The sequence below is a fragment of the Sturnus vulgaris genome, chromosome 1 (genome assembly GCF_052056855.1).
Source record: "Sturnus vulgaris isolate bStuVul1 chromosome 1, bStuVul1.hap1, whole genome shotgun sequence".
NCBI lineage: Eukaryota > Metazoa > Chordata > Aves > Passeriformes > Sturnidae > Sturnus > Sturnus vulgaris.
In genome coordinates this window covers 64,023,824-64,040,153 of record NC_142243.1, presented here as the reverse complement: position 1 = coordinate 64,040,153, position 16,330 = coordinate 64,023,824, and the positions used below count along the sequence as shown (strand labels likewise).

Sequence of the window (16,330 nt, the reverse complement as noted above, 5' to 3'; positions counted from 1 at the left end):
TTCTTAATATTTTCAAATGCATAAATGGGTGTATTTACTTGTTGTCTTTATTATGTACCAAACATAAAAAAACAGGCACATGCACAAGAGGTATTGCTGATATGGATGTTCCCTGTGGCATTTCTTGGCATATCATTATCATTAAGGAGCCCCTACGGGCCTCAAGAGTCTCAAGCACAAGCTGCTGACTGTTTTTGAGAGTGGATACTAAGTCCCTGGTCATGGCCTGCTTTGTTATTAGTGGGAGCTCAGCCTTTAATGCACTGGGACAGGCTAAGCCCTAAATTATACCCCAATGTTCGTTTAATATATTTGCAAAAGAGTCCGGGTCTGGAGGAATGCAGCACTGTAGGGTTTTTGCCGTCCTTTCCCCAAACTCCCAGGAAATGCACTTGAAAGCTGTTACACAGTATAGCTCCCTTTCTTCCTGACTGATGCCATGGGTGGTGCAGAGGGTGTATCTGGCTGGTGTGTCCCGTGAGAACAGGACCATTCTTTCGGTGGCCTCTAGGAGCCTCTCCAGACAGAGGGCTCCTTGTTATGACAGGTAGCTTTCTGAGCATTTCAACAGATGCTTGGGCATGCCAAAAGCATAAAGCACTTGGAAAGGGAACATGCAGAATATTTCAGCTGCGTTTCTTAAAATAAATGCTGTGGCTTAAATAATAGAAGTTTTCCTCACAGACTGTAGAATAACCACTGGAGCTGAAATAGCGTTTGAGTTATTGGATGTGGCGTTTGCAAAATTTCCTCAAAATTTAGTAACTGTAGCAAGGTTTGGGGAGGTTTTGCTTTTTTTTTTTCCCCCTAGTACTTATGTTCAAACCACCTCATCTACTTCTGCTCATCGTTTTCCAAGTCTGTTCAATTCCAATTGGCAGATTTAATAGATATGTACCAGGCACACATTTGGAATCCAGGCAGCCTCAGTATGCTAACGTCTGAGATAAACTGGAGGTCATCACAGCTGTAGGACTGAATCAGACAGTACCTTGCAGTCGGCTCATGGCTGTGAGGGGTGACAGCCTTGTTTCCTTCACACTTCATTTCCCACTGCAAGAAGATTCCTGGTGTTCAGTGCCACGGCATTTGGACACATGAAAACATCCAGCCCCAGCACACAGTGCATCTCCTTGGGGAAAGGCTGGGGTTTGCTTTGGCACCCTGCACTGAGATGAGCAGCAACCTACTGGTGAGAATCAAGACATGTTGGTGGGAGATAGTGCTGGGAAAGTGATGACAGAGAGCTGTAGGAATCCCAGGGAAGGCTTGATGCAGTGTCTCAGCCGGTGCAGCCCTCTCCCTCCTCTTGCATAAGACGATGTTAGGTGACGAAGAGCTTAGCTGTGATCAGTCCTGTTCTGGTGTTAATTACCAGTGACTGCATCGCTTTTGATAGAATTAGAGGAGTGTGTAATAGGCCTGCAATTAAGTCTGATTTTGATCTTAGCAGCTTCAGACAATAAAAATGAAAATGTCATTTGAGATGAGTTCAAGTATTTTTAACAGTGTTGCTCAAAGAGGAAAAGAGCAGTGTAGTCAGTGTTTGGTCAGAATAAGAGAATATGACCTACTTTCATTTCAAAACCAGACACTTGGCCATGCGGTTCTTATCTGCATATTTAAGTTTTTCCTGCATCTTCCCTTTATACCAAACCAGGTGACTCTCTATCAGTGCCTTTATTTGGGAAAGGAAACTCATTCAGAAACACTGTGCTCCTGGTCCTTTTCTGCAGCTAATTTCTTTTACAGTTTCACAGCAGGGGAAAGTACACCTCTTTCCACTTGGATCTACGTATTGCCAAGGAAAGCATGCTTGGTAGGAAAGACACATCCTTTATTATGAATGCTGTAGCTGAGAGCACCTTTGTCACCCATACTCAACCGCTGAGCTATTAAGAGCTTTGGACTGTGTTACACAGAGAAAAAGATAAAAATAGGGTGTCTGACGCATGCATCCCATGTTGCACGCCAGGAAACTGAATCGCTCTTCCACCAAGTACAGTACCCCAGAGCATACATGGAAAATATGCACGGATATGAACATGCGAGACCTTTCCTCACCAAGAAACATGCTCAGTCACCCTTTTTTCCCATCCCATTTTACACTGATCTTGTTTGATATTTCCTCTGACAGCTGGCAAACCTAACAGCCTAAAGTCCCACAACTCTGCTTTTACTGACACTGCTCCTCACTGTTGAACATGTGACAATAATACCTGTCTCCCATGTTTTGAGGGAATTGTGGAATGTTCTTATTGCACCCAGCTGACAGTAAGCAGGATCTTACCCATCCACCAGGCAGTGTGCTGAAAACTCCCAAGGCTCAACACTGTTTGCCATGGAAATCATGCACTGGGTGCATAATCTAAAATAAGTCATTCAAAGCATGTGCCCCTTTAAATGTTAATCCTTGCATTGCTTTCTTTTATTGCTTCTGTTGGCATACACAATTATGTGACATAATATAAAAGTAAATAATGTGATGCAATGAGTAAAGCTCAAAAGAAAATACAAACTGGAGATCAGATGCTTCCTAACACAGAATATGACATAAAACTTACAGTGACGTGTGAATTTTTCTTAATTTGAGGGCAGAAAAATCAAGCATATAGAAATTACATGAGTCTTTCTGGACATTTCTGGCAGTTTCTAAGTCGGGGAGTAAGTGACTTTGGATAATGGATCCAAAGCAAAGTATGGCTTTGCTCTAGGACAGGGCCTTTAAAAAAAGCAAACATAAATTTAGCTTGACGATAGCAAACCTTAAAAAACAAAGCAAAGCCTACATCTGAGATCTTACTATTTATTTTCCAGCATGTGAACACTTTTCAGGGGAAGCCAGGTGTGCAAAGCTGAGGACTATGAGTGTTTGATTGCCTCCTGGTAGGAAACCTGTGGGAAAAACACAAGCTGAGGCTCAGCCGTAGGTTACAAGGTATGGCAGCAGCCAAGTTCAGATTTAAAGATAAAGCCTGAAATAGCAGAACCCAGTGCAAGACCAACATTTCTGGTGGTCTTTGCCCGTATTCAGTAAAACATATGGGTACCTTGGTGTGCAGTTTTGCTTTTGCTGAATCGAGGTTTGAGTTACTCGCTAGTCTATTTTTACATTTTAAGCAGCCTTGTAATTCAATATGTGTTTGTTTTAATTTTACACTCTCCATAAAAAGCATCCTCCATGACGACTTGGAGAAGTGACCGCTGGCAATGCACAGAAATTTATTTGCCTGGCATGTCACACTGTCTTACTTTTCCCCCTGCAAACCCACGTGCTGGTCTTGACCAAAAATATCCCGGGATAGCTTGTGTCTCCTCCCTTACCTAAGCTTTGCTGCTGAGGCTGTGGAAGTGGTGAGGCATGGAAGATCAGCTTGGGACAAATCCAGGTCACTCCACCAGCCCTTCTCACACACACCATTGGAATTAATGAGCAGCCAGGCTGTCATATGGGGGAAACAGGGTGGTGATGAGTAGGACAGTGGCTTCCCTGTGGCCACTGACTGTACCAGAGGCACACCTGTGACTGCTACCTGCAGCTCAAGCTGCATGTCTGTCTCTAGGGGAGAAAGCCAGGAATCCTCTTTTTGCAGCATGGGGCTGATACGTATGTCAGGGACCATAGGAATGAGTGTTCCATGTGGAGCTGGAGGGAGGTTCACAGCCCATGGCATCCTGCTGAAGGCAGTGTACAGGCATGGCTCTGCTTTTCTCTCTCTGTTGTTTTGCTGATAGTGCAGGTTTTCAAACTGCCACTAATGTGTTTTCATTTGACAATGCTGGCATGGAACCCTCATATATATCATATCATATCATATCGTATCATATCATATCATATCATATCATATCATATCATATCATATCATATCATATCATAATCAATCATATCATATCATATCATATCATGTCACAAACCCCTGGCTCTGATCTGCCTTTCTATGATGTCTCAGGAATGCAGAGCTGATAAAATAGTGTACTGCTAAAAATGAGCCTTGTCATTCTCCTATCCTTGCATCCTTCCAGCATTCACGTGCCTTAGGTAAGGATATAAAAATTGCTGCACCAAATCAAACAAAAATACTTCTGTTCTCTTTGCTTTTCTGACCAAAATGTGGGGTGAAAAATTTACAGTGTGCTCAGTTAGTGATGGAAGATGTGTCTAAGCTCATTGTCCTCCCTTCCTTGTGTGTTGGTCATTGTGGTGCCTGAAACTTCGCCACAATGAATTGCTGTTGCCATTCAGCATGTTTGATAGTGGAGGGAGGGCTTTGGACCTGTTAGCGCCCACCAGAATTTTGCAGGGCCCAAGGAGTAAAAGTGATTCAAGATCTTTGTTTTTAATAGCATTCCTGCTATCAGATGGTAAAACACCCTGGAGAGATAACATGAAATTGCTGTGTAAGATTTAAAGAGAGTGAAAACAGATGAAGTACAAATATAAGCAGCATTTGATATATGGGTTTCACCACCTTGCTTTCAGCTTTATTTAGCTTTGAACTTGCATCTACCTTTAAAATAGTGTTGCTCCTCACCAAATTGTGATAAATTTTGATCTATCATATTCAGTGATGGTGAATAACTCATGCCCAAACCCACCTGAACCATTCACAAAGGAACCTGAACCTACAAAACAAAGTGAGCAGGTTTGCTCTGGGGTTGGGACCACGTTCCTCTCTCCTATAGTTCTACATCCTCCCTTCCCCTGGGACAAGGCTTCACCACTAAGCCCTGCAAGATAACTGTTTTTGTGAGACTCATTTCCCAATGTTAGGCGGCAGCCACAAGTGGGACATTGTCTGGGGACTCCACAGCAGTGGGAACCCTGACTAGCTTCCACAGGAGATGGTGTGGATGAGGTCAGGCTCTGCTTCCTCCACATCCCGTGGCAGAAATAACTCTTGTTGTCATCAGAGCAGTCACTGTAATGTGGATGAGGTTCAAGCCAGGCCCAAGAGCTTCAATGAGATTTTTGCGTGATTATAACAAGAATTTGACACACATGGTGAGCTACTAATCATGTATATGTGATCTGTCTCCATGTTGTCCCAGGAGGTATTTACCAGCATAAAAATCAGCTAATGAGGGGACAGGTCACAAGCAGCAGACTGCTGCTGCATGAGGGATATCCCAGGAAACATGGGGATTGATGAGCTGTGTCCTTTCCACTTGCAAACTCTGTCAGTTTTGCATCCCTCAGTACTGTGAAGGAACATCGAGTTCAGTGTGGCTTTTTGCTGAACACTGTAGCAGAATTTATGCAAAGTTTTCTGTGGATGTAGCAGGAGTGCTCAAAAGCTCAGCCCATCTAAAGTGCCTCAGGTCCTTTAGGATAATGAGACATTTTGTGAGTGCACCTTTTTATTGTACCAATATTACATTACAGGAAAAATGGAAGGGGGGAACTTAACACATAGCACCTGTCACAAGTTCTCTCCTTGAATTAGGCTCTCCCGCTTATAAAAATTTAATTGATTCCTAGCAGTTTATGTGCGTGGTGCTCAGTGGGCGTTTTCTGTTCTCTTGCCAGCTCCATGGTTACTTAGAAAGCGAGCCGCTCACGCTGCAGCTGTTCATTGGGACTGCAGACGACCGCCTGCTGCGACCCCATGCCTTCTACCAGGTTCACCGCATCACCGGCAAGACCGTTTCCACCACCAGCCACGAAACAATACTTTCCAACACCAAAGTTCTGGAAATTCCCCTTCTTCCAGAGAACAACATGAGAGCAATGTAAGACCAGGGCACCATATCTGACTCCTAGCAGTTTCGTCTTGGTCACCTCACTTAATTTCTTTGGGGTTTGTTTCTTTCTTTCCGTACACAATTTTCCTTTCCCTATCTTTTTTCCCCCCCCTACATTTCACTTTGTAATAGTAGGTTTTCACAACTTTGCTGAGACAAATTGCCCCTAATCAGCTTAACATCAAAATGAACTTCACAAGTATTTATGACAACTGATTTGCTTTCATTCTAGAGTTTCAGCCAATGTGCTTATTTGCCATTTAAAATAAGTATCTCGGTTACTGAGCTGTAAATATCTCCTACCTCAGCTCCTGCATTTAGTTCCTAAATATGACACCTGTTGCTCCTATACGCACTAGCACAAGGAACAGAGCTGATTAAAATTTATCTTTGGATGTCAAAGGAAACTCTTAGAGAGCATTTCCAAGTACCCTCATGGTTTTTCTGAGACAAATAAAACCACTAATTTCTCACATAATAAAACTCAGCATTTTTCATGGCACTTGTTTACAAGCAAATGTTCCAGAACTAAGAAGAGTTACCTCTGAGAACCTTTATTCAAAGGTGATGCAGTTTACAGGTTGAGTTGTTAAACTGGGCTAAGTTTAGTGCTATGTAGAAAAGCAGGCATGGATATCTTAGGATATCTGAGTGATAATTAAGTGCCTTGTAGGTCCATCAACCATCTGTAGACATTGTTATAGGATGATATATAAAGGTTAAAATAGCTTTCTGTGTGACATGCATGAGAGCTTCCACACTATTTAATCCTATCCTGTCTGTACCCCTCCCTCAAATTAACCTAGCCTCTTATCTGAGTTGTCTCCCCCCTCATTCAAATCATCCTAACCATTATCTGAAGTGTCTGCCTTGGGAGGAATTTCTGTGTGCTTGCGTACAAGTACAGCTCTTGGTGTGTGTGTGTGTATAAATATAAATGTATTCATATTTATATATAGATGCATGCACCTTTGTGTATATATATAGGAACAGAGAAAGCAAGCAAGAAATCCTGACCTCTACCAAACCAAATACCACAGGGAAATGCCAATTTCCCTCCTTATTTTTTCATACAGTTTTCCATGCCTTAGCAAAGTGGAAAATGCGATCAGACACCTCAAGTCCTTCCGCACATAGTAGTTATTAGAAGCTGGTTTGCAGTGTCATGTACAACATGCCCTGGAGTGCCTCATGCAAATAGAAGAGCCAGAATATGTTTAGCAGCATTGCCAGCTGGGCTTAGAGTGATCACTCAAGACCTGAGGATCTCTCTCAGTGCATTGTGTTAAAAGTCACGACAAGCCTTCAAAATTATTGGCCCTGTCTGCTGCTATCGTAAGTTGGTGGGGCTACATTGGGGTTAAGAAAATTTCATCAGTTTGCACCCACACAGTATTTATCTGGCTCTATATTTATCCAGTTTGAATCACATTTTTGGCCATCTAGGAACGTTATTGCCATTTCATTCATCTTTCTCCCTAAAATAAAGGTAAGTTACATAGCTGGGGAGCCAAGCTGAATGTTTTTGTGGCACGCATGCCAGACTGTGGTACAGCTCACTCAAGAATCAAAAACAATGCTTTGGCATATATAAGCCTTACATGTCAGTAGTCTAAAACCTCACGTAGCACTACCAATTAATTGAAATTTGGAGCCAAGGACTTTCCTCACACTTAATGTGTTCAGGCCTTGATTCAGTGAAACACCAGAGCTCATCTGCCCAGTTAAACTTTTGCACATTTAGCTGTTTCTATTGACTTCAGATTTTAATGTCCATGACTTTAAAAGCTTGAATTTAAATACTTTTTCTTCTCTGAACATTTGGGTATGAATTGTATGTCAATAATTATTCAATTTACAAGTGTTGCTATCGAGAGACAAAATTGAGAAATACACTTTCTTCTGTATCTTACAGATCTTTGCATGGAATTTTGACATGGGTACAAATACTCTAATTCTTACAGCTTCACCTGCTAATATGCATTGTTGGGAATTTTTAATACTTTCATTTGTTTCTTTGAGCATATCAGCAAGGGCATTTTTAAAATTCTGAAATCCATACTTCAGAAAAAGTGCAGATCAAAACCATGCTGCCATAGTGCTTGTTTGCAGTTTGCTTCAGAACAGAGCTTCAAAGGTCTGGAGGGGGAATTAAACTCTTTGAATGCAAAATAAAGTTAACTATGCATATTCAATGTAATAAAATGCGTGCCTGAGACCAGTACCCAGAAGAAATTGCCATGTACGCTTTGTAGTCATGGCCAAGGCAGAGGTATTTTTGCAGTGGGTTTTTGAGTGCATATGTTTATATGTCTTTTGTTTTGGGAGCTTCTTCTGTTGAAATATTCTTTGACAAACATCCTGACTTGTAGACTCACCCAGGAGAAAACCAAAGTGTAAAAAAAAGAGAGTGAGGTCAGAAATTGTAGTAGTTGTATCTGATGGAAAGCACGTTTTTCCCTAATGTGGGGAGAGGACTCTAAGTTTAGTTTTTTCATGCAGAGCTTCAGCTCAGTGCTCAGCTTGAGCATATTTCTAACTCATTGAAATACAAACAAATTGACAGTAGAACTGACCTCAGGGAGAGCTGTGCTCATTAATAAGAATTTCAGGACTTCTCCCTGGATTGAAAATCTTGTCTGATTTTTGTCCAAATTAGCTGTAACAAGAAAAATTGTAAGTAGCCCGACATTCTAGGTTAGTAATAGTTTCTGCACTGCTGTCACATCCCATTGACTTTTGGGCTTTGGCTAATCTTTAACTGCAGTCCTTACAGGATGTGTTGGGGAGGAAGGGTCTTTTAGATTTTCTTCCTCTGGGAACTGAGGTAACATCCTAAATTCGTGTGCTTCACAGCAGCCACTACCTGCTGCTAGAGACAGCCCCAGCTCAGCTGCTTGGGAGTGCAACTACTAAACAAAGTCTGCTGCGTTCAGCCTGGTCACTGGGTTGTGCCTGATGCAGTTTTTTAAGAAGAGCATGTAGGACAGAGGGAAGATAATGCACACTCGTGTGTTCCTGAAGTCTTCTCGAAGTGAATTGAATTGCCCTGTGTTTCCTTTTGGATAGCATCGACTGTGCTGGGATATTAAAGCTCCGAAACTCCGACATCGAGCTGCGCAAGGGAGAGACGGACATCGGTCGGAAGAACACACGTGTGCGTCTGGTCTTCAGGGTTCATATCCCACAAGCCAATGGCAGGACCCTCTCCTTGCAAGTAGCCTCCAACCCCATTGAGTGCTGTAAGTAGCAACAAATGTCTTCCTCTTGCTGGGTATTATCAGAAAACCTTTTATCAATGAGGTTGAAAAAGACATCTAAGATCATTGAGTCCACTGTTGACTCAGCACTGTCACGTCCACACACCTTTTGAGCAGTTTTTAACATTTCTGCCCCATATGCAGTCTTTGTCCACACCAACATGCTCTACTTTGGTTTTGCCTTACCTGTCTAGTTAGTAAACTTTAATCTGCTTTCCAAAAATATGTGGTTTATATTGAGAACAGAATATCTGTGTCTTAGCTTTGTGCATTGAGTGGTGTAGAAAAACACATACCATAGTAGACCTGGGAGTAGCAGGGCCTTTGGTTTTGGTGACTCCTTATGATGAAAGTAACCACTGTAGGAGTTTTGGAAAACATCTCCATGTCCAATTCATTCTGTCTCCCTATCATAAAGCAAAAACCAGCAAACAAAACCCCAGCCCCTTTGATAAGGGGCTAGCAATATACTAGAGCTGACACACTGGCCTGCAGCTTCAGAAAACCTCCAAAAACCAGGTTTCTGCACTGGAGTCTCTTTAAATGAACAGACTGCATTTTATCAGCTACACTGGGACACCCTTCAAAGATACCTATATCATTTTTGCTCTGTAAGCCACATCAGCCTCCCCCACACAAAACAAAATTTGTCTGCTTTGTGTAGCTTCAACACTCCAGCCTAAGTGGTGGAAGCTGAATTTCAGTCTAACTCACAATGCTGTTTTGATTGGCTGGGTGGACTGAAACAAGTTTTTAAGGTTTTGTTGAATTCCATCCACAAGGTAGATCTTTCTGATGCTGACACAGTAGGGGAGAAACAACATCTGGCAGGTAGGTGAGGGGTGAGCTCTGGCAGAGGGAATGGGGAGGAAGGCCTGACCATTCCTAGCTCCATTCATGCTGGAGACAAAGCAAAAAATGTGAGGAGTCATGGTTTCATCCTGCAATTTATGAGAGGTTTTCAGTTGCTACACAGCAGAGTAAGGCACAATTTGAATCTGTCCTGAACTGTGCAAAGGTGCCAAGCTCAAGAAGCCGCTAAATAGGAAGCTGATTGGATTTGTTCAGGGTACTGCAGCTTTGAGTGTTGTGTAATGAGCAAAAGCATGGCACAAGCCTGCTGAAAGAAGTGGAAAACAGGAGAAAAAATAAGTGCTAGTGTTATTTCTAGTACAGAATATGGAATCAGCTGGTGCCAGAAACTTCATACATTTCTTAGTGCATGTGACACCAGAAGGAACCATATAAACTGGATAAAATGTCCCATTGTCCCTTGAAGCAGCACTCTCTTCATGTCCCAGTTGAGGGGGGATAAAATTTGTGCCACAAGAATACCAGATTCAGTTTATATGGATTAATGTGTGCTTGAGCACTCAGGTTCTTTTGGAAATATTCTCTCTAAAAGTGTGAGCTGCCATGGATCACAAGGGCCATGGCTGCTGCTCCAAGAGTTTGCAGAATTGACAACAGGGTGTATACTGAGGGAAATAAATTTTGGATTACCATGTCATGTGTGCCTTGTAAACACACAGCATATTTGCTAGACACAGAGTGAGAGAAAATTATTTAAAATAAATTAATTTCCATAAAAATACACTTTCTGAGTTTTAAAACACCTGTTCTTTGTGAGTCTTTTGAATCTATACTGCTGTTTAACACTATTATTTTCAATCAGAATACTTGAAAATGAAGCATGTTTCCTGTAAACCTTGTGACCTTTGTTTCTGTATCAAACTCAGCTTATCTTATGAGGCTAAGCATTGAATTACTTACTAATGCAGTATTTACTTTTTTGTGTGTTTGTGATTGCCTTTGGTTTTTTTGTTTGGTTGGGTTTTTTTGATCTTCTTTATAACTTTCCAGCTCAGAGATCTGCCCAAGAACTGCCTCTGGTGGAGAAGCAGAGTACTGACAGTTTTCCTGTTACTGGAGGGAAAAAAATGGTACTGACTGGTCATAACTTTTTGCAAGACTCCAAAGTCATCTTTGTGGAGAAAGCACCAGGTATGTCTTTTCAATCTAGACTCCAGTCTGCCTCCCCCACCACCCCGTCTGTGTCAAATGATGAAAGCATAAATATGGTAATGACTTTTTCTTCTGCACATAATACGTTTCCCATGTCACTGGGCAAAGCTGTGGAAAGGATCCGAGCCGTGCCTAATGCTGAGGGTTCACGCTGCGGCAGCTGTAGTTGCAGGTAGACAATAGAGACACTGAGAGTCAACTTTGGCATTTGTTTATTGTGGCAAACTGTGAGGGCAGCAGGCAGGACCTGTGAGAGGATCTCTGGTGCCACGTCCCCCTAAAGCCTGCAGTACAGTGCATCTTCTTAAACATTCCTGTGATTTGTGCTGCTGGTGCTGTGTGTGCACCTGTGTCTCCAGGGCACTGGCAGAGGAGAACTTGGAGCACACACGTTCATTTGAAAGACAGGATTACCTCGAGGACCGAGGGAAGTCCTGAACACAGCTTCCCCTCTCCCTGCACTGCTCCTGCTGTGCAGTGGGGTGGGACTGGTTCTCCTGCAGAGGAGTCGCAGGCCAGGCTGAAACGGGGAAATGGCACGGAGGGGGAGCTGGGCATGGGGCAGGATGCGCCTGCAGGAGCGGTGGGTCACAGGGTGACAGTGCTTACTGGGAATAAGCGGTGGGAGTGGAGCTGGGAGTCAAAGTCAGGCTCTGAAACCAGACTGCTAAGGATAGCTTTGAGTCTTGTTTTGGAAAGGGTTTCCCTGGCGCTGGCACAAGCTATGAATTCCTCAGCTGCCGACTGAACCCCCCACCCCCACCCCGAACTTAAAACAATCTTGGGCACTCCTCAGCACACCAGCTCTGACGCTGCTCCTGTTTAACCCTTTATGCCCACCAGGTTCCCACGCTGCTCTCCTGCCCGCAGTCCCTTCCAGCACCACAGGAACTTGGGCCATGGGGCAGGATGGCAGGGAGAGCAGGGCAGGCTCTGGAGGCAAAGACACCCAAGCTCAGGACAAAAGCAGAAGACTCCCCTGAAATTCCCCAGCAGAATGTTGGGTTGATAAGGTTTAAGTTGCCATAAGTGCCTGGCTAGAGGAAATGCCTTGGCTTCTCGGGGAGAGCCATTGGCACAGTTCTGTGAACCCCAAGCACTGCAGCACACACAGCGGGGATGTGGCTGTGACTTCAGCAGAAACATCCTTTTTGTTTCTTAAGAAAGTTTAAAAAGAGGACAAAGGTGGTATTGCAATTGAAAAAAAACTGAATTCTGTTCTCTGTGTTCCCCCCAGGGGGGAAGAAAGTTAATGTCTACTTTATTTATATTTAAACTTCCTTTGCTGCATAGAACTGGGTTAGTGTGACATGTCAGGAGTCCTCGATCTGTCTCGTTATAAGAAGGAAACCACATTAAAGGGTGCCTTCCTTAATACTTATTTCCTTTCCTCTTCCTTTTTTGAGCTGGAAATTTTTTAAGTATTGCATTCTGAAGGACTCTGATGGTGATGCTGTTTGCCCACAGCAGCTACTACAGCGTGGATCTGAACACTGTCTCCCTACTCCTATATTCCTATACTACATTAGGTACAATAAAAGCAAGATATTCACTGTATAGCTTTCACTTACAGAGTTTAAGGTCCTGCCTTTTTTTAGTAGTCTCACTGTAGGTTTGTTGCAGTTGCAGGGCAGTATAGCCTGCAGGGGCTGAGCCCTTAGAGTGTAGCATCTTCAGGAGCTGTAATAATTGTGTCAGTAGAAATGACACACAAAAAACAAAGCTGCTGGCTAATCTGGGCTGAGCAATTTTTAAGGCTTCTATGGTTTGTGTGCTATGCTGCCTCGTATAGCTCAATGCATCAGAAACAAACAAGAGCAATGTATCATTACCTTAGTGGCAGACTGCTCTGGCTGGATTTTTGAACAGTCACCGTATTTAATGTCAAATGAACAAACATTAGCAGTCTTCACTTTTGTAAATCAGCATGGGGTGTTTCTTTCCCTTTCAGCTCTTGAACGTCAGTGAAAGTAGGTCAAGAGAAGCAACACCAGCATAGTTTCTCTTTCTCTTAGAGAGCTGGTTATGAACCTCTGTGATTAGCTGGAGACATTCATTAGTTTTGCTGCTGTTACCACTTTTATTTTTGAATTTGGAATGTTAATCACGTTCCTAGTAGGTAGCAGCCAAGCACAGCTATTACAGAGTAATAGATCAAAGTAATAGATTGTTGTGCTCATAAAGAGAACGTATCTTTTGTATAAAATTTAAATATTGTGCTACGTCAACTCATGTCTTCAGTCCTTACTCAGGCAGAGTTCCCAAGCCGAGTGGCAGTCTCCTGGAGCTTGTCTAATTCCTCCTAGTCTGCATACTTAATTGGATAACACAAGGAGTTTGAGAACACTTTTTGTTTGCCTTTTTTTCCCCCAGCTTTCCCTAAGTCTGCTGAGTACATTGTGGTCTGCTGGATGTTTTTCCAAGCATGAGTCCCAAGCTTTCAGTCTTCAGGGCTAGCCCTCAGCTGTTGTAGTCTCTGGAGGAATGGCATTATCCTGGCCTCCTTTGGTGGGGGAGTCAGTCTGAGCAGTGACTCATACAAGAGGGAATCCCTGAAGAATGATCAAATCAATCTTTCTGCCGGCAGTGGCTTCCTGCTTTCAGCTTAACCCCTTACTAGCTGCTGTTCAGTCAAGAAGCATATGAAACAGAGCAAAACAAACTTTGCAGCCCTGTGACTCTGTGTCTCACACAGGGAAAATGAGGTATCCAGAGGGTGAAGGCAGGGCACACTGAAAGGGCCATGGGAGAAGCACTGTGAGGACCTTCTCCAGAAGGAGAACTCCTCATGGTGAGGTCAGGCAGAAGGCATCCCTTTGGATAAATAATGACTGTTCAGAAGTGGACTAAAATTTGCTCAAGATTCTACAGTACCATAAAAAAATTCTTACATGTTGATGTGAAGCCTTATTTTACCAGATTTTGGGCAATACTCTATTGCTTGTGCATCAGACCGTATTTTCCCATGATGAGCAATGGTATAAAATGACTGTCGAAGAAACCTACTAGTAGTGAAAATGTGAATGTTAAATGTTGAGAGGCTCACTCTTTTAAATTCAGAATTTCCCTAGGCTGGGGAGTCCCACAATGACTTTGACGCTTAAAAATTACACTAATAATTTTTTTTTTTAAATCTCCTTTCACTTTCTGTCTCTCATTGTAGTCATGCATTTCTCTTCCTGAGGTTCAAAAGTGTCTCAAGCGTGCCATGGTTGCTGAGAGCCAAGTTGAGGATTGCCAACACCTGTCTGTGTGTCAACCAGAATAATTTGTGAAATACTGAAAAATCTGCAACTCCTTACTGGCAAGGGCCCTTGATGTCTGTAGGCTGGGGTTTGCTGTGGCAGCCAGGTGTGCATTTTAGTCAGAAAAGTAGCTGAAATGAAGTTGTCATTTGTTAGCTATGGCAGGAAGTGTTTGGCTAGGAGTGCAAATACTTCCTGTTAACATGTGCATCTGCATGGATCGTGATCTGGAATTATAACAAAATACTGATTTAGTTACTTAAAATTTTAAAACTTTTTATTTCATTTGTAGATTATAAATGTACCAGGCAACAAAAGTCTTGAGGGAAGTTCAGAAAAAGCAGAGATGCTTGGAGAGTGTGTTTTAGGGATTCCATATCTGTCAGCTACCTTGTTTTGGTAATACTTTCTGCAAATACTCTTTTCAAAGGTAATTTTTAAAGGTAATGTGAGTTACTGAACACAAAACAGCACGAAAGCCTAACTAACCAAAATGACCAGACTGCTGGCTCTTAGTATATCAGATTATGATCAGTGATCTATAAAACTGATCACTGCACTGAAAAAATCCTGGATTTCATCCCTTGGTTCACAAAATGTATCCTGTAACTGATGAATGAAAGCTCAGTGATAAGACACAAACCCAGTATCCCAAGGAACAATGCACAGGAAAATGATTATGGTAAATTATGGATTACAGTTCTTGGCATGCTGTAGGATATTTTGGGATAGAAAGGGTATTTTAGGGGTTTGAAAAAGTCTCATATTGAGATCTGAAAGAGTTAATCTACCCTGAAGATCCCTCCTTGCTCCAAGATTGCTCCTTGCTCCCGTAGCTTTTAACACTGGAACTAGCTCAAGTATTTCCAGACTTCAAGGATTTGGCCAAGTCTAGACATAGCTAAAAGATCAGGTTAAACTGACAAAATTTTTATAATCAATTTGTGACCTATGGGCAGAAATGGTCATTGGATGTATTATTATTAATTATCATAGGGTCGAGTTGCCACTAGTTAAGTCAGAGCTCCAAACCCATTTCTTTGCTTTTGTGCTTAATGACAAGAGCTCAGGGCAAGGGTTTTAAAGATCGAAAAGGCAGGAATGTAGCACCCAACTTCACTATGGGATTATTTTCTCAAATAACACTGACTTTGGTTCTTTGGGCTGTTAATGTTGAGGGCCATTTTGTCCTGGTCAAAGGCTGTGTCTTACCTTCCCTGTAACAAATGCCCCTCCCTGAAGATGCATCACTCTATTTGATAGACATTTGTAGTGTTCACAGTATCTCTGTGTAACTTCAAATATACAGACTCCAATGGTTTTGAACGATTTGTTAATTACTCATACTTCAACAGCAATCCTGACACCTACACACTTCAGTAATCTAATTGCAAAACATCCTCAGCTACTGTGCCCAAAGCCTTTGGCACTCAAAGTTCCTGAAAGACAGAGAAATAAACTGCGTGTAAGCAACATTTCCTCCAGGGATTTTTCTTTTTTAATATTTTCAAACAATTAGGAAGCTTTTCAGATTTAGTTATTGCTTCAAATTCTTCATTCTGCTCTTGTTTTTATTTTGTTAAGTAGATTTTTCTGTCAAAACTGTTCGTCCTCCCTGCTGAGCAGATTTTGCTCTTAAAAAATGAAGGTGTTGATGTGTAATAGTTATAACTAGAGCAGATGAAAGATAACTGGGTGAAATCACCAATTTAGGGGTTTTTTTATATATATGCCAAAGGAAATCATAGCTTTCTGTAAGAATTTCAGATGGGAAAACTTAACAGTTTGCCTCCTGTTAGATGTACGGTCAAGCTCAGTCAGCTGAATTTTTGCACAAGGGAAATGTGCTACAGAAAAGAAGGAAGCTGGATGAATGTAAGTGTCCACTCTAGGATTTCACAGGTTTTTTGTGCCTCTTAAATTTCCCTGTCTCTTGCAAAGACTCGAATCAATCAGTTGCTGCCTTTAAGGTACTGTCGATCTCAGAAATTCAGTTCTGTTTCCCACATATTGTGTGAGTAGAATTTACCTTGTAATATGGCAGGTAACTCAAGCACA

At 42.3% G+C, this 16,330-nt stretch overlaps 1 protein-coding gene across 6 annotated transcripts in view; it reads left to right on the top strand.

Moving 5' to 3' along the window:
• The window catches only part of NFATC1 (nuclear factor of activated T cells 1), a 109,350-nt gene that overhangs the window by 37,456 nt on the left and 55,564 nt on the right, over positions 1–16,330 (top strand). For all 6 annotated transcript variants that reach the window (XM_088168475.1, XM_014877722.2, XM_088168483.1 and 3 more), the window contains 3 exons: positions 5,528–5,730; positions 8,812–8,984; positions 10,866–11,006. In XM_088168475.1, coding sequence (XP_088024601.1) covers positions 5,528–5,730; positions 8,812–8,984; positions 10,866–11,006 — 517 coding nt within the window. The remainder of the gene's footprint in view (positions 1–5,527; positions 5,731–8,811; positions 8,985–10,865; positions 11,007–16,330) is intronic.